Source organism: Girardinichthys multiradiatus, chromosome 1 (genome assembly GCF_021462225.1).
Source record: "Girardinichthys multiradiatus isolate DD_20200921_A chromosome 1, DD_fGirMul_XY1, whole genome shotgun sequence".
Classification (NCBI taxonomy): Eukaryota; Metazoa; Chordata; class Actinopteri; order Cyprinodontiformes; family Goodeidae; genus Girardinichthys; species Girardinichthys multiradiatus.
Genome location: NC_061794.1, coordinates 49,826,720 through 49,854,602, shown reverse-complemented (window position 1 = coordinate 49,854,602; position 27,883 = coordinate 49,826,720). Strand labels below are relative to the sequence as shown.

Below are 27,883 nucleotides of genomic sequence, written 5' to 3'. Positions count from 1 at the left end.
ATCAATCAGAGGATTCAGACATGTCAGCAGTCCGTGTGGAACAAACCCTTAATCCTGTTACCCCCAAATGAATTTCTGATTGAAATTAAACATGCTAATTATCACCCTAAAGTCATCTGTTTTCAGAACAGCTGGGTGCTGCTTAAATTGGATGGTCAGAACCTGGGTGAGAAACAGCCAATGTCCAAACTCTAACAGACCTTCAGAAATCCCGGAGAACTGTTGGACCACCTTAAAGGACTGAATTAGAAATGATTTTAGTCCCACAGTTGCCCCCTGCTGCTGTTTAGACAGAATACAGGTTTAAGGTGCTGCAGCATTGGCCTCTTTTTTCACACCATTGGCTGCATCATCCATCTTTTTACAGAACCTGGATAGAACAGGGTTGACTCAGAACCATGTTTCAGAACGTCACAAACAGCTAACTTCTTGCTGGTTAGCGTTTTGCAGAATTATTCCAGTCTGGTTTAGAAGAATGAAGAGGCGACAGGAGGAAGTTCATCATGTCTGCTTTTATCAAGCTGAACAAACTGCAGGGTGGCATCTTCTCATCTGAAAAGGTCTCGCTCTCACGGTCTGCCTCTTTGAGCTGGACAGCGGAAAGGTCTGAGAAAGAGCAGGAGGATTCAGTGAAAAGGTCGAGTTCTCACATTACTGTTAGACTTTCTGTAAAGGTCACATGCCTCTCATCTGATTCAGCAAACCTGAAGGACCTTTCTTGTGTTTAGTTAGCCTCATTGTTCAGCGTCTGTCTCTTCTCTAAACTGATATGTTTCCAAAGCTTTCAAACAAACCTCAGAGGTCTGAACTAGTGCTTCCTTCCTTTTGGGGTGACGGTGGCTCAGGTGGTTGGGGTTCGTCCTTTAACCTGTAACAGGCCCAGAGACACAACCGGTCCTTGGGCAAGACACTTCACCCGTCTTTGCCTGCTGGTGGTGGTCAGAGGGCCCTGTGGCACCGATCGTACGGCAATGTAGCGAAAATGTAGCCTACCACTGTCAGTGTGTGAATGGGTGGATGACTGATGTAGTGTGAAGACCTTTGGCGTCTTAAGACTTGATAAAAAGCTATACAAATGCAGCCCATTTTCCTTCTTCTTTATCCTTCCATCACTCCTTTTCTCTTGTTTCTCTTCTCCTCCCTCAATTCAGTTTCTATTGTCTCACATAATCTATATACAAGTTATTTTTGTCCTAATTTGTTTTTCTTTGTCCTTTTTGCCTCACTCTTTCTTTCTCTCCTCAGTTTGTCCTTTTTGTCTTTGTCCTCTAATAAATCAGAGCCATTTTGATGTATTGTCCTGCAGAGAGAGTGTGTGTGTGTGTGTTGGTGCTGCAGTAACCCTGTGAAGGACACACACACAAGCTGTGGCTCTTTGCTGCTGATAAAGTGACAGGGAGCTGGTGTCTTTGTGAGGACCAGTTCAGGCTCAGTTCTTATTTTAAATGGAAATTGATGTCTTTATGAATCAGTCGTGTCTCTTTCTTCTCTGACATAAACGTTAAATGGTGAAATTCACATTGGGCCATGAACATATTAAAGGACTGCATTAATATTTTCTGTGGCCTCTGAACTTAACGAGGCTGTTTTCTAATGAAGAAATTAAGGAGCAGCTAATAAACCTGCTGACATTAATCAGTTATGTTCAGGAGGGAACATAACTGATTAATGTCAGTTAATGTGAGCACAGACAACCTTCATGAACGTAGAAGTGATGTCTTCTTACAGGATCTCTGCAAGCTCCCCAGTAAACATCTCCAGTTTACCCTAAACCAGTTTAAACCACCAGATGAGGCAAACAGGGACAGTTAAAAAGGAACAAGGGCAGAGTAGAGGTGAAACCTGGCAACTGGATTAAAAGATTACAGGCCATTCCTGTTAATCTCTGCTCTACATGCTGACTCGATTCCCCACTCGTTAACACAGACCCGACCAAAGGTTCGTTACCATGGAGACCTGCAGAAGGGCAGGAGGATATGAACCAAACAATAAGAGTCTCAGTGAGTCCGATTAGTTCTGATAACTCTAATAAATAAAAATTATTTCAAACTTCGATGAAATCCTCTCAAGGACAGCTGGACGCACTCCAGAGACCTAAAAACATCTGACATGCAGGCAGTCTTGTTGGTGAGGCTCTCCTGGAGGTATAGCATCATTTTATCATTTTGTGTTTTTCTCTTCATTGAAAGGTTGATGGTTCGACCTTCAGTTTGACCTCCCTCACTTGAAAACCTGAAAAACAAACCAAACACTTCTTCAGCAGAAGGGTTAAGGTTTGGAGTGGAGTCTTCTGGAGGTTCCTGCACAGGATCTTCTGTGTGTGTGTGTGTGTGAGTGAGTGATACTTGAAGATTCAGATGAAGCTCGGGCATGATGAAAAGTCCTTCTCGCACCACAGTCATTCTGAAACTGAAGGAACCGCAGCAATGAAAAGACTTTATTGACCTGTGTCTAACAAGCACAAACAGTAGAGCGGAGATCTAAGCTGATGCACGCTTCTTCATCTCCAGGTGGTGTTTTCTTAAAGGGGCTGATGGATTACAGGAGCAGATTCATTTGCTCATTTAAACTCTTATAATGACCATAGTCACACTAAAGCAGGCAGTGTGTTTGGGGTTTCCAGGACTGGAGCTGGAGTTTGCTGACCCCCATGCTGATCTGCAGAGTCATGTTTAGTGCAGCTCATGGTCCATCTTTGTGATCCACAGGAAGTGAAACTCAGCTTAGATACGTTGGTATTTGGCAGAGAGTCAGTGTGATGTCTGCAAAGCTTCAGGCCTGAAGGGTTGTGTTTGGCCTCTGATTCCTCCCCTCTGCATGCATGTGTCCATGTGTGTGTTAGTGTTGTTTCAGTGCACCAGATCCAGGTTTTCTGGTTGACTCTCTGATTTAGGGGGCTTCTTTAGGATCATTCAAAGACTTGTGCCACCTTTACTGGTCCAGTCCTCTTTGGCATTAAATGAATGCTAACAATCCTTGAGAGACGTTGTTTTTCATTGCATCCAGTTATTCAACAAATAAAACTGTAGTTTTTGACATCAGAACCTTCCCTTGGAATGGTGCCCAACTCTGGTTCCTGGACTGACACTTTTAGTGGAATTCCTGCTCCAACACACCAGATTTAAATTCTCCCTCAGTAAATGTCATGGGTCTGTTAATGACCCAGTCAACCACTTCAGGTGTGTTGAATAAGGGAACCATCTAAAAGTTGCAGAACACCAACCCGACAACAAGCTGGTATCCAGCACCTTAGGAAGTCAGATTCCCTGCAGCCTTTGATCATTTTCTAATCTCAAATTTGGAATACTAGAGTTCTAGATTATATAACACCCAAAAAAGATTTGAATGGTTAATGTAGAGCACATATGTCAAAGTCAAGGCCCACGGGCCGACTCTGGCCCGCGACTTAATTATCTATGGCCCCCTGGATGATATTTAATTACTATTAGAACCGGCCCGCAGGTCACAGAGGCCTGCTGGCGTTTTGCACGCACCAACACTACATTCCCCACAATGCAACGGTAGTCCGCGAAGTCACTGTAGCACGCACAAGCGGCTTCATTGTTCATCAGCAATCAACTTTCAGGTACCCCCGTCCACAAACATGGTTAAACGTAAGGTGGACGCTGAAAACAGGGGGTTTCAAGCCAGGTGGGAGGCAGAGTACATGTTCACGGAGGCAAAAGGCAACCTGTGTGGAGAAAGTTTGGTTGTAATGAAAGAATATAATGCAATATAAAGTTTATAATGCACGCACTTTTATTTATGTATTCATCTTGATATTAAGAAACATACTTTATTTTTCAAACCAATTACATTTTTAGCTGTTTGCCTGTTGAAAATGTTTTCCCTTGAGGTTACTGACAGATCCATAACAAAATATTGCTTTATTCATTTATTTATTAAATAATGTACTCTGTGTTAGGTCTTGGTTCAATAGGCTATGTGCAATCATTTCAATATGTTTTAATAAACATTGAACCAGTCTGGCCCTTGGCTTGTAGCAAATTTGGTTTTTTGGTCCTCGGTGTATTTGACTTTGACATCCCTGATGTAGAGCGATCAACACTCAGACTGAAATGTTAAGAGAGCAGAATCACAAGTTGGACACGATTCTTGAACAGAATCGCAGCCTGGCAGCGGTTGGACTCAGAGGTTAAAGGATATAATCTTGGAGAAATTGTTCGCTCCAGATCTGCGGAAAATACCAGAAATTTGGTTATTTGGATTTGCAATTGAGACATACCAGTAAAACTCTTAAGGTGGTTGGAAATTCACAACTGCCTGAACCACAACATTTGTTTTTCTAAATCTGGCGCCCCAATGTGGCCTTGGCAACTTCTGCTAACTGGCTATCGACAAAATATCTCCTGGATGTTATATAAACATGACGCTCTTCCCCAGCACTCCCCTACCAGCTGTGTGCTGATAGGACTATGATTGATAAAACTTCCACCTCTCTTCTCAAGGACAATGGTGCTTCTATCAGTGTTGACAGTCTAATTCTTGCAAACACACTCAGACTTATATATATTATATATACTATATATATTCGCACCCTCCAGATTCCACCGTACTCTTGCTGAATCTTTACTAATGTGTGTGTTGATTACCCCTGCTGAGGTTTTTTGTACTATTTCAGACTCTATTCTGCTAAGAATAGAGTCTGAAATATGATTTTTTTTCCCTCCTATCTTACTTTACCTAAATGTGTGATTTCATTACTTTTCATAGATTTTACCAGCAAAAACCAAACATTATTAGTAACTTGGACTTTAGCTGCTCTTCCACCAATGACCCAGCTTTCTTAATTAGATTACTTAGTTCAACTTCAGCACCAGTAAAACCAATATATTATTAGCCCCTGAAAATGTGGATTAAAGCTGTTTTGTACCAGTGACTCAGCTTCACTAGTTAGAATTCAGTGGAATGATGAGACTTCTTAGCACAAGATGCTTTCCCCTACATAGAGGACTTAATGATATAATTACCTCTTTAGAAAGATTGGTTTAGAACCAGCTCTTACCAGTAAAACCCAAGGATTATTAATGTTATCTGTATCATTGTAATATTGACCAGAGATTTTTAGATTTCTCAGAAGGATTCATAGATTTTTAGATTTCTTAGCATTTGATTTGTTTTTCTGTGTTCTTTGTGATTGTATTGTAATTGTATGTCCAGCGCTTTGAGTGTCTCGTTACTGAAAAGCGCTACATAAATAAACTTACCTTACCTTACAGGAAACAGATGCCTGTAGATGACTCGTGTCATAAAATCTAATCAGACCACAGCCAGTTCTGGTCATGCTAGAAACAACAGAAACAGAATAATTTCTGTTTGGCTCCAGTTGGACACCAAATGGACCTCTTGTAGGCTCACTGAGGATTTCTGAGATCACCACACCAATGTTTCCATGCCTACCGGACTGATAAATGAAAATATTTGAAAGAGTAGTAACTGCTGAATCCTTGGAGTTGGTGGAATAGAAATCTGGCGGATATGATGGAAATCATTTTTGGAGGAAAAAATATTTTCCTGAACTAAACTGTTAAGATCTTCACCAATAAGACGACCATTCATGCAGCATTTTTTACAGAGATCTGATTTTTAAAGGAATAAAAACTGCAGAGTACAGTGGAGACAGCTTACATCAGCATCATTCTGGTATCAGTCACATGTATCTGTTAATAATTCACCCACCCTATATTACATGCTTTACAGTACAGTTGTACACATAAATCTGTGGAGCTTAATTAAAGCTGCTGATGTTGACTGATCCTGGGTCATCTGGCAGCAGAACAGAGCCAGGTGAGCTAATTACAGGGCTCAATTAGCATATTGTGATAAAGTTCATTATTTTCCATAATGTCATGATGACAATTTAACATTCATATATTTTAGATTCATTGCACACTAACTGAAATATTTCAGGTCTTTCATTGTCTTAATACGGATGATTTTGGCATACAGCTCATGAAAACCCAAAATTCCTATCTCACAAAATTAGCATATCATTAAAAGGGTCTCTAAACGAGCTATGAACCTAATCATCTGAATCAACGAGTTAACTCTAAACACCTGCAAAAGATTCCTGAGGCCTTTAAAACTCCCAGCCTGGTTCATCACTCAAAACCCCAATCATGGGTAAGACTGCCGACCTGACTGCTGTCCAGAAGGCCACTATTGACACCCTCAAGCAAGCGGGTAAGACACAGAAAGACATTTCTGAACAAATAGGCTGTTCCCAGAGTGCTGTATCAAGGCACCTCAGTGGGAAGTCTGTGGGAAGGAAAAAGTGTGGCAGAAAACGCTGCACAACGAGAAGAGGTGACCAGACCCTGAGGAAGATTGTGGAGAAGGGCCGATTCCAGACCTTGGGGGACCTGCAGAAGCAGTGGACTGAGTCTGGAGTAGAAACATCCAGAGCCACCGTGCACAGGCGTGTGCAGGAAATGGGCTACAGGTGCCACATTCCCCAGTCCTGGGCTACAGAGAAGCAGCACTGGACTGTTGCTCAGTGGTCCAAAGTACTTTTTTCGGATGAAAGCAAATTCTGCATGTCATTCGGAAATCAAGGTGCCAGAGTCTGGAGGAAGACTGGGGAGAAGGAAATGCCAAAATGCCAGAAGTCCAGTGTCAAGTACCCACAGTCAGTGATGGTCTGGGGTGCTGTGTCAGCTGCTGGTGTTGGTCCACTGTGTTTTATCAAGGGCAGGGTCAATGCAGCTAGCTATCAGGAGATTTTGGAGCACTTCATGCTTCCATCTGCTGAAAAGCTTTATGGAGATGAAGATTTCATTTTTCAGCACGACCTGGCACCTGCTCACAGTGCCAAAACCACTGGTAAATGGTTTACTGACCATGGTATCACTGTGCTCAATTGGCCTGCCAACTCTCCTGACCTGAACCCCATAGAGAATCTGTGGGATATTGTGAAGAGAACGTTGAGAGACTCAAGACCCAACACTCTGGATGAGCTAAAGGCCGCTATCGAAGCATCCTGGGCCTCCATAAGACCTCAGCAGTGCCACAGGCTGATTGCCTCCATGCCACGCCGCATTGAAGCAGTCATTTCTGCCAAAGGATTCCCGACCAAGTATTGAGTGCATAACTGTACATGATTATTTGAAGGTTGACGTTTTTTGTATTAAAAACACTTTTCTTTTATTGGTCGGATGAAATATGCTAATTGTGTGAGATAGGAATTTTGGGTTTTCATGAGCTGTATGCCAAAATCATCCGTATTAAGACAATAAAAGACCTGAAATATTTCAGTTAGTGTGCAATGAATCTAAAATATATGAATGTTAAATTTTCATCATGACATTATGGAAAATAATGAACTTTATCACAATATGCTAATATTTTGAGAAGGACCTGTATATTATAACCAGAATTAATATTTCATAATTTCACTGTAGGTTTCTGGAGAAATACACAACTACCCCAAGTGTAGTATATATAATGCACCTTGTATGCGTGACGCTAATCTTTAAGAGAGAGCTGGTGTCGGCTGACGTCACCGCGTATTTCTGACTTTCGGCTCACTTGACCGCAGTTTTCTTCTGTACAGTTGATGTCTCCTCACTGAAGCGACGCTGCAAGCCCTGCAGTTGGAGCAGAAGTTCAGAGATGCTGCTTTAGTCAGCGCTAACCAATAGGGAAACGTCTTACATCGTTCGTCTTTAGGCCCCGCCCAGGATGTTCATGTTCCCAGAACTCAAAATTCGTTGAGTTCAACCAAAAACAGAGAGCGTCAAAACCAAAAAAGCGAGACTCATAACCAAAGATTTTTGACATGCGCAAATAAAAGTTTATGTTTTGCAAATAACCTTTTTCTCTTTGTGAGAAAAAACTCTGAAAGTTTTGATCACAACTTAATATTTTTTGATTGAGATTAGTTTTTTGTTTGATTGAATAATATTGAGACAAATTTAACTCCATATGCTTATAGGATACAGCATGTCAGGTTTTAAAGGCTCAGACAGTAAATAATTTCTTTCAAATAATTACAACAACAATAGAGAAACATTTCTGCATGAATGAACAAAGGATGACAGAAAGTCAGCAATTTAGTTAATTCTAATACAGTCCAGTCTTTGTTAGGACTTGAGCAATGGGGGACCCCAGAAAGCAGACTAGCAGGCAGCATGACAGTAAGTGAAGAAAGGATTTAATTAATAAAAAACTCACTCTCAGAAGAGGCAGGAACAAAACAATAAAGGGGCTGGCAAGACAGACATGGCATGACCCGAAAAACAAGACATGAGCAAGATCTGAAAGCAAGATTTGAGCATGATTTGAAAATGATTCCGCGATGAATAACTGAACAGGTGTGTATTTATGGCGAGTGAACCAAGTGGAGCAAGGAGACAGATTAGCTTGGAGCAGGTGAACTGAATAAAGTTAATTAACAGACAGAACATAAACGTGGCTGGAGCAAAACACAGAAGCATGATTCAAGAACTTAATTGTGAAACAGACCAACAAAACCCAAAAACACCCACAAATCATAACAGTCTTAGAGTCGGATTCAATAACAACCAGCAAAGCAAGCACCATGGTGCTGACGATGATGGTGATAATCGTAATGGTAATGATGATCATGATGATGGGAAGATCTGTAGGAGTTGCTGAGACGAGGGACTAAAAAAAGAGTCCAGTTTCATCAGCATGCATCATTTACATGTGGAACACTTTTCATGGATCATTTAGTTTTTCCTTCTGATAGGAAGAAACATCTGAAGCTCACGATTATGTTTCAGAGCTGCTGACTGCGTCGAGGCCGTTCAGCTCTGTAATCCCATCAGCACTAAGTTACCGCCGAGGTAACAGCATTACACCACTCTTAGTCTGTGTGTGTGGGGGGGAGGGGGGGGGGGACGGTTGGTGGAGGTAGCAGCACGCTAACCACTGCTGCCTCATCCAGCTTACATCACATGTGACGCTGCTGCAGTTCAGCGGCTGCTCTTTCTTCATCATCATCGTCGTTGGCTGCTGCATGAGCTGCATTCGAACAGTCACATGTTGCTCGACCATAGGAGTGTACGATTGCACGTGTTTGTGTGTGCGTGTGCATATATATATGTATATATATATATATATATTTTTATATATATATATATATATATATATATATATTATGTGTGTGCAGGTCCAATTTTTCAAACATATACCACATTGTGATGCCCCATATGAAGAAGTGCTGTTTTGGGTTGGTTTAGGACTAAGCTGTAAATTGGGTTTAGGTTAGATTTAGAGTTAGTGTCAGGGTTCGGCCATAGAAATTAATGGAAAATGAATAGAAATCAGCGCAAAGTCTCTGTTAAAGATAGAAAGACGTACTGTGTGTGTTTGTGAGTAAAGCTCAGTAATTAAGACAGCAGAACCAGACTGCAGTCACACAACGGTTTATTCATGTCTGTCGACTCGGTTTCATTCACTCTTTGTTTTCTTTGCAGATGCACATAAGCTAAAGCTAAAATATGTCAAACTGCAGAAAACATTTATTTATTACAGCCTCTATAACAGTTAAAACCCAACAAATGAAGGTAATAAAACACATTAAGAGGCCCTAAGACTTTCTTCAGCAGATAAAAGGTGTCTGAAAATGATGTCTTAAAGCAACAGAGGTCAGCTCTTTGATAATCACATTAGAGGGTCACATTAAACTGTGGAATGGCCCTTTAATACAAGTTGGTTTAGTAAGCACCTCTGCATGTTACTTGGGTCTCAGCAGCAGGAGCATTTCTTAACATCACTACATCACCTTTACACCCACCAGCCACTTTATTAGGTACACTTTGTAGTACTGTCTTGGACCTCTTTTTTTTTCAGAACTGCCTTAATGCTACACGGCAGAGTGTTTTTATCCCTGGTGGAACACTCAATGTGATGGATGTGTTTTCTCCACGTCTGTTATCAGCTCAGCCAGTTGTTTTTCAGCATCTGAAGTGGAGCCTTGAGGTGGTATGTACGGTCCAACCAGTACAGACAAGGAGAACTCCCTCGGTGAATAAAACAGTTTACAGTTAATGAGAAATGACTCCAGGTCAGGACTCCATGTCTTCTTCAACACTTTGATATCTCTGCACCAACCTTCGTTTATATAAAAGCAGATTCTGCCTCCTCTCTTTTTTCCCGATAAGTCCGAGTTGTGATCCGCTCTGAACAGCTGAAAGCCCGGTATCAGAAGGGCACAGTCCGGGGTGTTCTCACTCAGCCAAGTTTCAGTAAAGCAGAGGGCAGCAGATCTGTGAAGGTCCGAGTTTTTACAGGTGAGGAGAAGCAGTTTATCCATCTTGTTGGTCAGGGAATGCATATTTGCCAGGTGGATTGAAGGCAAGGGTGAGCGTATTCCCCGCTTTCAGAGCTTCACGAGCACGTTAACTCTCTTCCATCTGCCAAGCTGCCATCAGCGGCGCCATCTGGCTTAGAAGTGCTCATCCTTCTCTAGTCTGTTGCTCGCTTTGAACTTCAGCAAGTTCTTCACACCATGTTCAGATAAATAAATGCTGCCAAGTGATTGGCTGAATCACTGTATGTGTTAAGAAGTAACTGAACACATTTACCTAATGAAGTGCCTGTGGAGTGTATGTCCAGATTCATCTTTATCCTGTAAACAGTCAGGGACAGAAATGAAATAACTGTAGATGGCTGTAGATGGGAGTGATCAAACCGCAGTTACCCAAAACACAGACCTTCTGCTTCTTACTGTCAGGATTTTCAGATACTGAAAGATTTCCTAATCATTAGCTTATTTTCAGCAACGTTTCTGAAAGTAATGAAAATGTCTTACTTTATGCAGTATTTTTTCTAATGTTTTTGACTTATTGTTTAGTTTATTTCTAGACACATATTGTAATTTTCCTTTCAGGAAATTAAAACACACATCATAGTTGACTTGATCTTTTTATCAAATTTATCTGAGCTAAAATCCAGTTTTCCTTCTGCCAGACAGTGTTCTCTTTGCGTTCTCCATTGATTTAACTAAATAAATGCAAACTTAAATTATTGGTCAGAACCAGACTGAAAATGAGTAAAAAAGCAGTCCAGGTGAAAAGAAAAACCTTCAGAGCCTTAAAAGCTGATGATCCAGACCTTTATTCTTGAACAAACAGACTATATTTTTCTCCTAACACGTGAAACTAGTACACTTTCTTTATTTTTCTTGTTTTCTATTTAATTGAAATAAAGCCGATCAAGTCTTGTTGCCTTTTTCATGAAGAAACCTGAATAATTAGCTTCTCCTGCTACAAATGTAACCTTCTTTTGATATGGAAAATTAAACTTCTGACTCATCATCATCAGATTTCAGATTGTTTCCCACTGTTTGTCTCTTTCAGGTGTCTTCCTGATCCCGTATCTGCTGATTGTGTTTGTGGGAGGAATCCCCATCTTCTTTCTGGAGATTGCGCTCGGTCAGTTCATGAAGGCCGGCAGCATTAATGTGTGGAACATCGCTCCGCTTTTCAAAGGTGCTGCTACTGGAGACACTAAAGTTCATTTTTACTTTAATTGGACAATTATGATAATGTGGAGAGCCATAAAAATGTCCCTCCTCTTATGGCTACCAATTATAGCAAGTCTGGGAAAAGTGCCGTGCAATTAGGATGCCTATATTATTTAATATATGGGAATATCAGCCTAATATTTTCATTGGTATTAGAAGAATAGATGAAAGAGTGATTCACGCCCTGGCAATACTGAACAGCAAACTCTGCACACATATGGAATAAATTCATAACAACTTCTCCTTAAAATATAAGAATTTATCAAAAAAAACAACAATTCAACTTAAAGTTAAACATATTTTAATTAACAAACTATTTACTAGGCTGGAACAATTTGACTAAAACTACCAAGCAAAATGAAGGAATAAAGAACACCAATGAACTATGTACAAATCAAAAATGATCCAATGATATGACAGTTCAGTGTGGATATTTATGTTGAAGGACCAAGGTTTATCTTGAGGAATTTGGAAATTAGGTAAAATTTGTTTTAGAACAAATTAAGAACAATAATCAGTATGACTTCAAACAACCAATCACAATGCAAAACGTTTGTAAAATAATATTTTAAAGAACGGTTAATGTGTAACGAGCCACCATAAATATTGTTTATTGGATTATAAACCAGTAGTCTTTTGGACTATTGATCTTAATGTTTTAACTAGCCAACACAATGCACCAATAAAATGGCAGAGAGGAATGTCTATGGACTCTCATAAGATTGCAACAAGTCAGATGTAAATATATGTCCTGCCTGGTATTAGTATTAGACGTTAGCGGTTTTAGCTAGCAAAGAAAAGCTTATAGATTGTTCAACAATTCTTTAAGGTCAAACATGTACATTTAATCACTGATAAAGCAGCAGAAGGTAACTTCTGTAAAAATTACGTTTCCAGTTGATGCTTTAACTTCTCGTTCCACTGGGGGTCCGGTCAATGCGTCAGCCTCTTGTTCTACGGAGGGTCAGCTTGACACTTAATCTTCTCGTTCCACTGAAGGTCAGCAGGACGCTTCAGTTTCTCCTTCCCACCGTAGAAGACGGTATCGCAAAAGGTCAGCTCCATCCACTGAGGGTCAGCTCGATGCTTCAGCTCTCTCTTCCACTGAGATTCTTCTTGACGCCTAAACTCTTGCTTCTCCTAAGAATCAGCTCGACACTCCAGCTCCCGCCTCCAGTGGGGTTCTTCTCGATGCCTCAGCTCCAGCTTCTCCATCCAGTAAGGGTCTTTTAGACACCTCTGCTCCTGCTTTTGTGGATCAGCATGACGACTCGTTTTGTCCAGGCCAGCGATCACCTTCACTGCCATCTACACTTCTCATCCAGCTTCCCTCATCACAATTGACTCCTCCTGACTAGCGTTTCAGTGCTCCTGCTCCTGTTCTAGAGGCGTTGAAGGATGAACCGCCTCAGTTCTTTAATTTCCAAGGCGAGGGCGTCCAGGTGGACCCGCCATGTGCTCCTGACCCTCCAAAACACATCCACTGCAGATCATCTGGGCTCCACCAAGGCTTCAACGCCGATCTCCATAGCCTAGTCTAGGATTTAACTGGTGCTCCCCAAGGATCTACCGAGGATTTCGACCTCATGGTGGTCCTCCTGCACTCTGGGCCTGCTCAGGACAACGTTTTTATGCAAACGACCTTGTTTTTAGTTCTTAGTAGGTAGCAGGTGGTAGCAGGTAGTCAGCAGTCATACATTACAGTCCAGTGCCTTTTAACTGGTACATGAAAGAGAGCCGAGAACTCCTGTTTTAGCCTCATTCCATTGGTTGCCTACCAGCTTCTCCTGGACGTGCCGAGGACGCGGCGGAAGCTCAGAAGGGACAGAGCTTTTTCTGTGGCAGCTCCAAGGCTTTAAAACTTGCTGCCATTACACATCAGACAGGCCTCTTCACTGTCTATTTTTAAATCTGCTCAGAAAACCCACCTTGTCTCATTAGCTGTTGACGTAGCATGACGGAGCTCACTTTATTAATTTCATTCAAGTTTCTTATAACATCCTTTAAGTGTTTTAGATTGTATTTACTCTAGTTGCTTGTAACTTATTTTACGTGTTTATCTTGTATGTTGTATATGTTTGTTCAGCACTTTGGTCAGCTGTGCTGTTTTTAAAGTGTTTCTGGATCAAATGTGTACGACTGGTACTGTAGAAATAAACAGGCTTTGAACAGTTTAGTCATGGATCTGCAATCCAAGAGGTGGGCCTAAAAACACAGACAGAGCTTGCAACATTATGACTAAAACGGTTCTGCAACAGTTCTGCATACTGACAACAGAATCCAGAATGTCACTTTGCAAGTTGACACAGCAACATTGCCACAACATGACAATGTTGCCCTGTAGCAGTGTTTCAACAATCGAACAACTGTAACAGCATGGTCACATTTCTGCACAAATCTGTTATCAGCTTACACCATTAAAGTGGATGTGTTATATTATTAGTAATAAAATAATATTAGATAAATTAAATTAGGTTTAAAATTTGAGTTTAATGGTGGTTTTCATCTTTAAATCTCAGACGTGGCTAGCTACATTTTTACAACATCAACCAGTTCTTTAGGACAGAACAGATAACTTCAGCTGAATGTACCACAATCAGTTCAAATTTCAGACTTTTTTGCTTTCTAAAAATATTCTTGACTCCATACATGATTTCATCTATTTAACATTTGACCATTCATATCAGAAGAGTCATTCTGACCATTGATCTACATATCAGTCATCTAGTTCAGTTTGAAGCTGTTAATTTACATTTATGAACATGTACTATTTATTTCTCCACAATTCTGCATGAGTTGAACTTAGCATGAGCATTTATAATTTTTTTCAATTTGTACAAGAATATTTAGAGCATGTAACTAAATGTGAAACCTGTTCTAATTTACATATTAAACTTAGAATGACTGAATGTGAACATGGAGAAAACTATGAGAATAACTCATTTCATGCTTTTATGTTTAAAACATAATAAGTTTTAAAAAGAAAGAAAATCTAAATATGTTTAACTCTGCTATACCTGTTGAGATGTTCAATATGGCCAGTAAGAATTTGTGTTTCTGGTGGTCATATCTTGCTGATCCTTTTCTTCATGTCTTCGCTAAACATAAACTGGCCTGAAATGGGAGTATTCGGAGGAATGCTTGAATTCAAGGTTAGAGGAAATGTTTTTATCTGTCTCAGGTCATCATTAAGTCCATCTGAAATTCCTGGCTGAGGACACGTTGGCATGATAACCTGAACAAATCCACACAGTAAGCAGTTTATGTGAGTTGGAGCTGAAACATCACTCTGCAAACACTCATTGAGCTTTCTGGGAATGTTTATCTGCAGGTATCTGCAATCTGTACGTGCCTGCACACACGGCTGGAAAGATACTAGCAACACGCACACACACACACATAAAAGACACTAAATCTTCTCTTTCATCAAGCCGTATATTGTTGTTATCTTTACACAAACGTCTTAATGATTACAGGAGACTGCAGGACATATAAAGCGGTACTGATAACTCGGCTTACTACACAAACCTTGCTGTGACCTCTGAGGTGGAGCTGACAGAGCTGCTCCCCAAGAATCACAAAATCTGACCCAAATCCAGGGAACACCACCAACAGTCAACACAGCGCTCCACCAGAGGAGCTGGAAACTAAACAGATCAAATCAGCAATCTGAGCAGAAAATAACAGTCTGTGGCATCAAGTTTCTGATTCAAAACTTTCCCACCCAGTCCTGTTCCAAAATCTCCTGACAAAGTCCTCATTCCTTTCTGTTGTTCTTCCAGTGATCCACATACTCCTGGGATCTTTTCAAGAGGCCCAGACTGTCAATTTAATATTCTTTATGTAGTGCAGGTTCACAAAAATGTAATCTCAAAGCACTTTACAGAACAAACAAATCCAGTGTATATACAGAGATTGATAGGTATTATTTAGTCAACTCAGAGGTAAGGAAACGACACAGTCAATTATACTTGTGGCAAGGGCAGGTCACACTCTGCAGTGCAAAACTACAAAGTATTAACACTCCTCCCTCTTTATTTATACATGCTTGGGGGGTCAGAAAGGTCAGGGTTCATGTGTCTTGATTTTAGAGAAAGGAGTGAGGATTGGTGCCAGTCCCTAGATGTTGCTGATAATAGCATAACTCAACCTTCTCTCTTATCTCTTTGTCTATGACATGTGGGGGAAGAAAGCACTTAGAGCAGACACAAGTGATAAACAACAAGAAAAGTCATAAAAACCCTAACAGAGATATAAAATAAATTCAGTCCAGTTGCACAGACATATTGAAGTTCAGTAACCAGCATGTTATTCAGAGTTGTAAAACAATCCAGTTAAGTTGGTAAAAACGTTTTTATCTCAGGAAACCCAGCAGATTGCAGCGAGTCATTGACATTGCAGCAATCCTTTTAACAGGAAGAAACCTCAAATTTTGTTTAAAATAAAGTTACTTAGAAATGACCTCAATTATAAAATATAGGTCCTTCTCAAAATATTAGCATATTGTGATAAAGTTCATTATTTTCCATAATGTCATGATGAAAATGTAACATTCATATATTTTAGATTCATTGCACACTAACTGAAATATTTCAGGTCTTTTATTGTCTTAATACGGATGATTTTGGCATACAGCTCATGAAAACCCAAAATTCCTATCTCACAAAATTAGCATATCATTAAAAGGGTCTCTAAACGAGCTATGAACCTAATCATCTGAATCAACGAGTTAACTCTAAACACCTGCAAAAGATTCCTGAGGCCTTTAAAACTCCCAGCCTGGTTCATCACTCAAAACCCCAATCATGGGTAAGACTGCCGACCTGACTGCTGTCCAGAAGGCCACTATTGACACCCTCAAGCAAGAGGGTAAGACACAGAAAGAAATTTCTGGAAGAATAGGCTGTTCCCAGAGTGCTGTATCAAGGCACCTCAGTGGGAAGTCTGTGGGAAGGAAAAAGTGTGGCAGAAAACGCTGCACAACGAGAAGAGGTGACCGGACCCTGAGGAAGATTGTGGAGAAGGGCCGATTCCAGACCTTGGGGGACCTGCGGAAGCAGTGGACTGAGTCTGGAGTAGAAACATCCAGAGCCACCGTGCACAGGCGTGTGCAGGAAATGGGCTACAGGTGCCACATTCCCCAGACCTGGGCTACAGAGAAGCAGCACTGGACTGTTGCTCAGTGGTCCAAAGTACTTTTTTCGGATGAAAGCAAATTCTGCATGTCATTCGGAAATCAAGGTGCCAGAGTCTGGAGGAAGACTGGGGAGAAGGAAATGCCAAAATGCCAGAAGTCCAGTGTCAAGTACCCACAGTCAGTGATGGTCTGGGGTGCCGTGTCAGCTGCTGGTGTTGGTCCACTGTGTTTTATCAAGGGCAGGGTCAATGCAGCTAGCTATCAGGAGATTTTGGAGCACTTCATGCTTCCATCTGCTGAAAAGTTTTATGGAGATGAAGATTTCATTTTTCAGCACGACCTGGCACCTGCTCACAGTGCCAAAGCCACTGGTAAATGGTTTACTGACCATGGTATCACTGTGCTCAATTGGCCTGCCAACTCTCCTGACCTGAACCCCATAGAGAATCTGTGGGATATTGTGAAGAGAACGTTGAGAGACTCAAGACCCAACACTCTGGATGAGCTAAAGGCCGCTATCGAAGCATCCTGGGCCTCCATAAGACCTCAGCAGTGCCACAGGCTGATTGCCTCCATGCCACGCCGCATTGAAGCAGTCATTTCTGCCAAAGGATTCCCGACCAAGTATTGAGTGCATAACTGTACATGATTATTTGAAGGTTGACGTTTTTTGTATTAAAAACACTTTTCTTTTATTGGTCGGATGAAATATGCTAATTTTGTGAGATAGGAATTTTGGGTTTTCATGAGCTGTATGCCAAAATCATCTGTATTAAGACAATAAAAGACCTGAAATATTTCAGTTAGTGTGCAATGAATCTAAAATATATGAATGTTACATTTTCATCATGACATTATGGAAAATAATTAACTTTATCACAATATGCTAATATTTTGAGAAGGACCTGTATACATAAACAGTATCTCATAATGCATTTTTAATTTACCTAAAGAAGTGATCAACATTTTTTATACATTTTGTTTTCTGTAAACCTTCCAAGTGAAACTAATAGAAATTTAAGAAAGGGGCTTTAAAGAATAGTAAATATTGCTGAAATGTGGAAATTTTCAGTATATCTGATTAAGAGGAACACATTTCTTTGTCCCACAAGAAAAAACAATAACCTAAAAGAAAAGGAAGAAAATCGTTTAGTCTAAAGTTGGGAGAGGAGAAGATCATTATTTCAATTTTTTTTAAATAACTTTTTTTAAATTAAAGATAGGAGTTAAAGCCACATATTCCAGAAACCTCGAATCAGCAACATGCAGCAGTACTTAAAGTCCTCGTGATTTTCGGTCAGGGAAATAAAATGTTCATAACTCACATGTCTCACAGCTTTAGTTGCATTATAACCCAAAGTGCCTGTTTATTACTGTAACCATGGAAACAAAGTGTTTACATGTGTGCAAACTGAATGTGTGAATTTTAGTTTTACTAAGTGAAGCCAAACATTAAACTAAATTATCTTTAAATCTGAAGCAGCTCCTCCTTTTGTCTCTGGGAGTTTTGTCCCAGTTAATCCTCGTCATATTCAATCAATGAGAATGTTGTTGAAACATTCATTCATTCCAGTAACTCCATCACTAAAACACATTATATGGAATTTTTCCACCCGGACTGACGTTTTCAAGCCTGTATTTCTGTTAATTATGAGGATTGTCTGCTTCCAGCCAATGAAAACATGACATTTAAGATCAGAATACTACATCAGACCAATAAAAACATTTTAATAAAGAAATGTGGGCTTAATGAGACTTATGTTTAATACCTGCTTAAAGGTTGTTATTTTCTAAAGGTGCTTTTAATCTGACAAATGAGCCTCGTCAGAACCCAGATTCTGATGTATTGAACTTGTTCTCGGCAGGTCTAGGCTATGCCTCCATGGTCATCGTGTTCTTCTGTAACACCTACTACATCATGGTTCTGGCCTGGGGCTTCTACTACCTGATCAAGTCGTTTAGCTCCACCCTTCCGTGGTCCACCTGCGAAAATGAATGGAACACACCTAACTGTCTGGAGATCTTCCACCATCAGGACTGCAAGAACGCTACCATGGCCAACAACACCGTGGGCAGCGGGAACCTGACTTGCGCCGACCTGTCTGATGCCCGCTCGCCCATCATCGAGTTCTGGGAGTGAGTTCAACTTCTGGGTCGAGCTGGGTTGGGGTTAGTATCGTCTTCATAACCAATAGCGGGGTTCTGCCCTCTTCCTGTGCAGGAACAAAGTGTTGAACATCTCGTCTGGTCTGGATGAACCTGGACAGATCAACTGGGAGCTGATGTTGTGTCTGATGGCTGTCTGGGTTCTGGTTTACTTCTGCGTCTGGAAAGGAGTGAAATCCACAGGGAAGGTAACTCATTCACTGTTCATGTTGTTTGCATTTTATTTTGTTTAAACTGGAATATTTACTTAACTGAAATATTATGAACCAGTCCTGGTTAGGAGTCAACTTCTTAAAAAAAATCCGATTTTCTGACTGTCAAACTGCCCTAACTTCAGGATTTTTCAACTAAAGAATATGTGCGGCAAGCCTGAGTTAATACTCTGTCCCTGTTACCCTATTGGATGCAAACATGAATCTTGACCAGTTTTAAGAGCGGTAAAGGATAACGTTTATGCTGAACCACTGACACATTCATTTACACCATGATCAGATGCATCAACACATCATGGAGAAACAATCATAAAGACATGCACACTGCAGGATTTCACTCGCAGCTTTTATTGCGACTTCGCTTTCCCTGGATGGTAGAAGTTGCAATAAATGAGTGAAACCCTGTAGGGTGCAAAACTTTTGAGTTTGTGTTATTTTTCTACAACAAGATGGCGCCGCAGATGGTCGCCTCGGCGTGTTGGTTCGCATTGTTTTGTTTTTTGCTTTAAAACGGTCTTCTGTGATGGTACCCGGAGCTCTCTCACCAGAGAAGAACTCATGAACATCAGGGCTACTACACCAGAGGAGTTATTTCCAACATTTCTGCCTACTGCTCTGGAATATTTGGACATTCTGGTCAAAGGTGCGCTCACCTTTGTTCACGCGGTGAAACGCCGGAAGAGAGGGAAACGGGCTGGGGTGCTGGTACGTCTTCGCCAGCGTGGACTACGAACACCGTTACCTGGAATATTTCTCTCGAACGTGCGCTCACTTCCCAACAAAATGGAGGAACTACAACTGTTGTTGGGGAAAAACAGGGACTTTTATTCATCGGCAGTTTTGTGCTTCACGGAGACGTGGCTGTGTGGATTAATACCGGACTCTGCGCTGCAGCTGGCAGGATTCCAGCTCTACAGAGTGGACAGAGACACGGAACTCTCCGGCAAAGCGAAAGGTGGAGGAATCTGTTTTTACCTCAACAGTGGTTGGTGCAACGACGTGACAGTGATTCAGCAGCACTGTTCTCCAGACCTGGAAGCCTTCATCATAAACTGTAAGCCTTTCTATTCCCCCCGTGAGTTCGCTTCGTTCATCCTGGTCGGTGTTTACATCCCGCCACAAGCTAACGTGCAGGTCGCACAGCGCATGCTCGCCGACCAGATACTGAGTGTGGAGCGGACCAACCCGGACTCCTTAGTAATCGTCGCTGGTGACTTTAACAAAGGTAATCTCACCCACGAACTCCCCAAATACAGACAGTTTATTAAATGTCCGACCAGAGAGGACAACATTCTGGATCACTGTTACACCACCATCAGAGACGCTTATCACGCCGTCCCACGTGCTGCACTAGGCCAATCCGACCACATCATGGTCCACCTGATTCCTGCATACAGGCAGAAACTTAAGCTCTGCAAACCTGTTGTGAGGACGACAAGGAAGTGGAGCAGTGAGGCTGTGGAGAATCTCCAGGCGTGTTTAGGCTGTACAGACTGGGATGTGTTCAGGACTACTACCAACAGTCTGGACGAGTACACAGAGGCTGTGACTTCCTACATCAGCTTCTGTGAGGACAGCTGTGTACCATCATGCACCAGGGTGAGTTACAACAACGACAAACCCTGGTTCACAGCTAAACTCAGAAGGTTAAGACTGGATAAGGAAGAGGCCTTCAGGAGTTGGGACAAAGACATATACAGAGAGGCCAAGTACAAGTTTGGCAAGGCAGTGAAAGAGGCCAAACGACTGTACTCTGAGAAGCTCCAAAACCAGTTCTCAGCCAACGACTCTGCATCTGTCTGGAAAGGGCTCAAGCAAATCACCAACTACAAGCCGAAAGCCCCCCACTCCATCAACGACCGACGCCTCGCCAACGACCTGAACGAGTTCTACTGCCGCTTTGAAAGACAAAGGGACAGTCCTGCAACCATCTCCCACGACGCCCCCCAACAGCTGCAGCCACAATCCACCACCCCCACCTCCCCAACCTCAAGAGGGGCCTTGGCACCTCCAATCCCCACCCTGAAGTTCCCCCCCACCAGCCCCCTACCCACGCCGAGGACGGCTCTTTCCATCCAGGAGAGGGACGTCAACAAACTCTTCAGGAGACAGAACCCCCGGAAAGCTGCTGGTCCGGATTCTGTCTCACCAGCCAGCCTGAAGCACTGCGCTGATCAGCTGTCTCCAGTCTTCACAGACATTTTTAACACCTCACTGGAGACATGTCATGTGCCAGCCTGCTTCAAGTCCTCCACCATCGTCCCTGTTCCCAAGAAGCCAAGGACCACAGGGCTTAATGACTTCAGACCCGTCGCCCTGACCTCTGTGGTGATGAAGTCCTTTGAGCGCCTTGTGCTCTCACACCTAAAAGACATCACCGACCCCCTCCTTGACCCCCTGCAGTTTGCCTACAGAGCCAACAGGTCTGTAGATGATGCAGTCAACCTAGCCCTTCACTTCATCCTCCGGCACCTGGACTCCACAGGAACCTACGCCAGGATCCTGTTTGTGGATTTCAGCTCTGCCTTCAACACCATCGTCCCAGTTCTGCTCCAGGAGAAGCTCTCCCAGCTGAGTGTGCCCGACTCCACCTGCAGGTGGATCACTGACTTCCTGTCTGACAGGAAGCAGCGCGTGAGGCTGGGGAAGCACGTCTCTGACTCCCTGACCATCAGCACCGGTTCCCCCCAAGGCTGTGTTCTCTCTCCTCTGCTCTTCTCCCTGTACACCAACAGCTGCACCTCCAGTCACCAGTCTGTCAAGCTTCTGAAGTTTGCGGACGACACCACCCTGATCGGACTCATCTCTGATGGTGACGAGTCTGCGTACAGATGGGAGGTGGACCATCTGTTGGACTGGTGCAGCCAGAACAACCTTGAGCTCAACGCTCTAAAGACAGTGGAGATGGTTGTGGACTTCAGGCAGAACCCAGCCCCACCTGCCCCCATCACCCTCTGTGACTCCACAATTGACACTGTGGAATCTTTCCGCTTCCTGGGAACCATCATCTCCCAGGATCTCAAGTGGGAGCCAAACATCAGCTCCCTCATCAAGAAAGCCCAGCAGAGGATGTTCTTCCTGCGGCAGCTGAAGAAATTCAACCTGCCAAAGACTATGATGGTGCACTTCTACACAGCCATCATTGAGTCCATCCTCACCTCCTCCATCACCATCTGGTACGCCGCTGCTACAGCCAAGGATAAGGGCAGGCTGCAGCGTGTCATTCGGTCTGCTGAGAAGGTGATTGGCTGCAGTCTACTGTCGCTCCAGGAACTGTACACCTCCAGGACCCTGAAGCGGGCAGGGAAGATTCTGGCTGATCCCTCCCACCCCGGTCACAGACTCTTTGAGACTCTCCCCTCTGGCAGGAGGCTGCGGTCCATCCGGACCAAAACCTCACGCCACAAGAACAGTTTTTTCCCATCTGCCACCAGCCTGGTTAACAAAGCCCGGAAACCACACTGACATTCCCCCTTTCCCCCACACCCCCCCTTTTTTTTGCTGACAGGACACCTGTAACCTGTAACTCTATGCGTTACATTAACGCTCAGCTTGGACTCCTGCTTTACTTGCACAATGATCACCTGCACTGTTGTATTGCTCTTGCATCTTATACTGCTCTATATTTACTCTCACTCACTTAAAACTGTGCACATATATTTATATTATATTGTAGATATGTTTGTACTGTTTAATTTGTATTGTATTGCACCGACTACGCCAAAACAAATTCCTTGTATGTCCAAAAACGTACTTGGCAATAAAGCTTTCTGATTCTGATTCTGATTCTGATTTTTTATACCAAAAACCTGTAAGAAAATCACAAGGGTTAACATTTAAATAATTTAGCTTTGTTTAAATTGAAATATATCGGTAAAGACAGCATTGACATGATAACAATAAAACGGTTTTTTATATTAAGTATTTTTGGTTTTGAAAAAAAAAAAATAATTGAGTGGTTTTGTAGTTTTTAAAAGGAACAATTTTGTCTTTATACTTAAAAGAACCTTTCTGCAGCCGTTCCCTCAGAATAGAATAGAACAGAACAGAATACCTTTTATTGTCACTGTCACAAGTACAACGAAATGAAAAAAACCTGATCTGCAACAAAGAAAAACCAAAGCTATGCTCCAAGCGTTGCATTGTGTAAAAGCATCAGTTAGATTTTTCCCTGTAAGCAGAAACATTCTGGTCAGTTATCCTGAAGATCCAGAGCAGAAAAATGCTGGCCTGCTCCTTTAAATCCTGACAGCTCTGATTCACTCTGTGTGCGTTTCAGTGTGACTCAGGCTGCAGTGACATGACAGATTCGGGGTTGCTATGGTGACCTCGTGGGGGGGCATTTGGGCTTGTGAGGTGGCAGACAGTGATTGGCCAGCTGAGAGGAAGGCAGCTTGTCTGCAGTGGGACGTGACTGAGATGAGTGGATGTGCTGCATTGAGGCCTTGTTCCTCCACCTGCTCCGCCTGCAGCAGCACAGAGCTGCTGAGCAGCAACGTTTTCTTCAGTAAATAATACAGAATTAATAGTGTGTCCAACAGATCTAATCATGTAACACTTTGATGTCCCTGAATATTCCTGCATGAAAACCACGTCTGAAGCAGAGGAACCCCTGACTCTGAGTGTTTGACCTGCTGGGTTTGTTTAATAGAAATCTCTTTTATAGTGACTCACCTGAAATTGGTGTCATTTCCTGTCTTCCTGCAGTCTGTTACACACCTGTCCTCTCGTTTGTATTTAAGCTCTTTAGTTTCCATTGTTCCTCGCTGGTTCTTTGTGTTTTCTTCCATGTTGTTTAGTCGTGTCCTGTTCTGTAACTGTACCATAGCCTGATGTCTGGAATTCTGTACTGGTCTGATTGGAGCCTGTCATCCTCCTGGTTGCCTATCGTGTCGAGTGAATAAAGATAGTTAAAACTCTACTTACCTTCATTCTGCTGGCTCCTGGAACCTTTTCTGCACTATGGTCCTACCACAAACCCGTATCATGACAGCAACATAATGCTACCTCCACCATGCTTGCAGTCTGCAGTTCTTCTTGATTATTACATATACCACCAGCAAAAAATCCCCACATCAAGATGCTACCACCATCGTGCTTGTGGATTAGTAGCTCTTTTAGGTTTCGAAGCCTTGCCTTGACCCTTCCACATAAATGAATTGTCATTGTGTCCAAACAGCCCAATGTTTGTCTCACCTGTAAAGTCTGGGGGGCTTCGAACTGCACAGATTGTTGCAGATGATGGTCACACTGCCCTTATTTCAGCAGGAACTGGACAAATTTGGGTGGAGTAGCTGGGATGAAGATATGTGCCTGCAGGTCTGAGATACTTCAGCTGGAAAAATCTGGAGCTCAACCTTCATGTTGGGAATGAGTTCTTGCCCTTATTGAGAGAGTTGACATACTCAGAGTCTCTGAGTTTGGGAGCATGTGGGGCGAAACGGAACAAGAGGTCAATAGGTGGACTGAAGCAGCGTCTTCTGTAAAGAGGACATTGTAGCGGTTTGCAGAGATCTTTCCTTACAGCTGGCTTTGGTTCCTCTGCAGATGAGTTGGAGGAAATAGGTGAGAAAAGACAGGTCCCACGACCTCTTATGAAGGCTTTTCTTCCTAAATCCAGTCTAAATTTGGATGAATGGATGGATGGATGGATGGATGGATGGATGGATCTAAACATACATTTTTACTGTTGCAGGAGAGGTTCTCAGATGAAGCTCTGTTAGTTTCTTCTTCCTGCAGGATTCGGCTGCAGGGAAACGTTCACGCTTGTTTGGTGTCATGTTTGTTACAGATTGTTTATTTCACGGCAACGTTTCCCTACGTGGTCCTTATCATCCTGCTGGTCCGAGGAGTCACTCTGCCGGGAGCATACGATGGCATCATGTACTACATCAAACCAAACTGGTCCAAACTGGAGGAGGCTCAGGTCGGTCCAGCCTGTGGACATTTTTGTCCTGAATAGTGATTGTCAGGAACATCAAGTCTCTCTGCATTTAATTGACCTGAACTAATTTCAGTCTTCAGTCTTTAGAGAAATTGTTTTCTCTTCTATGGAAATAAAAAGACGGTAGTTTTAAAAACCAACCAAAGGTAGATGATAAAGTTTGTATGTTAAAGATAAAAAGTGACCAACCTGTTTTACGCCTGTTTTTGCTTTTATCCTGGATGTTTCATTCAAGATTTTCCTCATTAATGGATTAGTCTGTCCAACAACGTTTTGACACTGTCCTCATTTGGTCTCTTATTTAGGATTCTTACTTGTCACTTTTACACATAATTAGCTTTGAATTATTTCCATAACTGCAGCGGGAGAAACCTTTTTTTACTTTTAAACAGAACAAACCTTTGGGGGAAATCTTTCAAATTTAAAGAATTAAATAATTCTGAAATGGGAAACAGAAGTGAGAATGCAGAAATCATCTGACTCAGCTGTCGGATCAGCTTTTTTAAAACCACTGAATTTTGCTTCCAACTCTCCACACAGCTTCAGTTTGAGTTTTGATCATGTGGGAATGTTAGATATGAAAAATCCAGCATTAAACACATCAGACATCTCACCTGTGACCTCTGACCTTTGCAGGTATGGATTGACGCCGGCACGCAGATCTTCTTTTCCTATGCCATTGGACTGGGAGCGCTGACTGCTTTAGGAAGTTACAACCGCTTTAACAACGACTGCTACAAGTACGACACATTCACACAGCCAGATTTTTACCTGAGATTCCTCCACTACAGACAGAGCTTTTATATTGGAGCGACCTCAGATTCCAGAATATCTGCTCGACAGAGAGAACATCTATTTTTCCAGAACCTGTCCCCTTTAACAGCCACATTCAGAAAAACGGAAACCTTTAGTCAGTCCCTGCAGTGTCTGCATCCTGAAAATCAGCTTTTGTTGATGTAACCAAACCTGAGTGTTCCCTCAGACCCGTGTTCTGATAGCCTCCTTTCCCTTTCCCGCAGAGACGCATTCGTCCTGGCTCTCATCAACAGTGGGACCAGTTTCTTTGCTGGTTTTGTGGTGTTTTCCATTCTAGGCTTCATGGCAGCTGAGCAGGGAGTTGACATCTCACAGGTTGCTGAATCAGGTAAGAACTCACACAGAGCTTCAGTTTACATCTATAGCGCCAATTCACAACACGTCTTCTCAAGGCACTTCACAAGTCAGTTTAATCCAATCATCCAGTTTCAAGTCAGGTTCCTACATTCCATTTAATCCTAACTATCAAACAGTGCAGCCAGATTCAGTTTATAATTCAAATTGGTTAAAAAGTTTTGTATTAAGGAATATATATCTTATATTCCTTAATACAAGAAAGAAGTAATGTGTAATCACTAGTTGCCATGGTGTTTGCCTCTTTTTCTGGGAAAGTGAACGTCCACAGCAGCACTTTCTTCACCAAGCAGGGAGACAGAAACCCAGACAACAATTTTACCATTTAAACAGTCACATGTAGATCTGTATGAGTCTGCAGTGTTTTCTGTAAGGGTTTAGTAAGTTTAAACAGAACCTCTAGGTCTAGTTTCTACAGAACCATCCAGAGTTGAAATCTACTAGGAGGGAATGAGAGTGTGGGAATGTCTCTCTGCACTCTGGGCTCTGATTGGTCAGAAAACCACAACAGTGGCATACACACTGGCTGGAAGGAGACAGAAATACATACATTTGGATGAAGAACCTGGACATGTGGAGATGAAGCTGTGGCCATGATAGGAGGTTAAATCCAAAAGGTTCTGAACATTTCACCAGGTCAAAACCACTCTAAGCTTAACATTATGTGGTAAAATCTGAGAAAAATCCTCAAGCTTAAACTGTGATTATGGAAAAACTGGAAAAGGAATCAGAATGAAAACTGGATCAGATAGAGTCCAGCTTTTTGTGACCCGGTTAATCTTTGAATGGTGGTTCTGATGGAAAGGATGGCTGACATGTGGAAGTCTCAATAGGAGTGGGTTTATCAATGACTTAGCAGAAATCCCATTATTGTCTTTAGGAAACTTTGAATTTTCTAAACGTTGAGAGATTTATTGGAGCACAGTAATTCCAACCCAGCTATATGTTTTGATGTGAGCTTTTGTTGTGCTCTGCCCACAGCATTAGCTTCAGATAAATCCCTGAATGAACTAGTGTGTGCGTGTGTTTGCGCCAACTGTATGTGATAATCACTCTGCACCTCATGAGGCGACGTCACAAGCAGGCGGTTATATTTAGATTGTCCACAGATGGCTGCAGATCTGAGCAGTTCACACGGCTGCATTTCAGTCTGAAAGATGAACAGTTTTTTGATTCATTCAGTCATGCATGATTCACTTTGAATCACTGTTGTAACATGAAGAAAATCAGCTCTGACTCAGACTCACTGTGTGTCAGCAGATGCTTCTATGTGAAAGTTTGAAACCAGCTACAAGCAGAACAAAAGATAATCCAGTTTGTTAAGGATGATTTAAAGTATTAACCTGAGTGTCAGTGTTGGATTATTTAAAAGGAACCTGCTGATAAATGTTGCTCTGTATTTGATTTGTGAGATCTTTGTGAGATTACAGGAGAAACTGTGATCTTGTAAAGTAGTTTTTTTCATCTTTGCAGCAGGTTTATATTGAAATGATCCTTGATTAATTTCTCAGCAGTAAATGAAACCAGCATGTATGAGCTAAGACTCAGAGCTACATGAGTCTGAGTCTCTCCTGTTTGTGTTTCAGGTCCAGGTCTGGCCTTCATTGCGTATCCAAAGGCGGTTAGTCTGATGCCGGTGGCTCCGCTCTGGGCAGCGCTCTTCTTCTTCATGTTGCTGCTGCTTGGGCTTGACAGTCAGGTGACCAAAAACATGTCATCCTACATCTAAATACCACGTCTGC

The 27,883-nt window shown here is 42.2% G+C and overlaps 1 protein-coding gene across 2 annotated transcripts in view; it reads left to right on the top strand.

The window, feature by feature from the left end:
- slc6a8 (solute carrier family 6 member 8) overlaps positions 1 to 27,883 on the top strand; it is a 68,033-nt gene that overhangs the window by 7,178 nt on the left and 32,972 nt on the right. Inside the window, exons 1-8 of one of the 2 annotated variants that reach the window (XM_047362829.1) lie at positions 11,438 to 11,477; positions 14,694 to 14,777; positions 18,515 to 18,785; positions 18,871 to 19,003; positions 24,819 to 24,953; positions 25,608 to 25,711; positions 25,991 to 26,115; positions 27,728 to 27,840. In XM_047362829.1, coding sequence (XP_047218785.1) covers positions 18,532 to 18,785; positions 18,871 to 19,003; positions 24,819 to 24,953; positions 25,608 to 25,711; positions 25,991 to 26,115; positions 27,728 to 27,840 — 864 coding nt within the window. In that variant the 5' untranslated portion in view covers positions 11,438 to 11,477; positions 14,694 to 14,777; positions 18,515 to 18,531. Of the gene's footprint in view, positions 1 to 11,345; positions 11,478 to 14,693; positions 14,778 to 18,514; positions 18,786 to 18,870; positions 19,004 to 24,818; positions 24,954 to 25,607; positions 25,712 to 25,990; positions 26,116 to 27,727; positions 27,841 to 27,883 lie in introns of those variants that run through there. The other variant, XM_047362821.1, reaches the window with a different exon arrangement.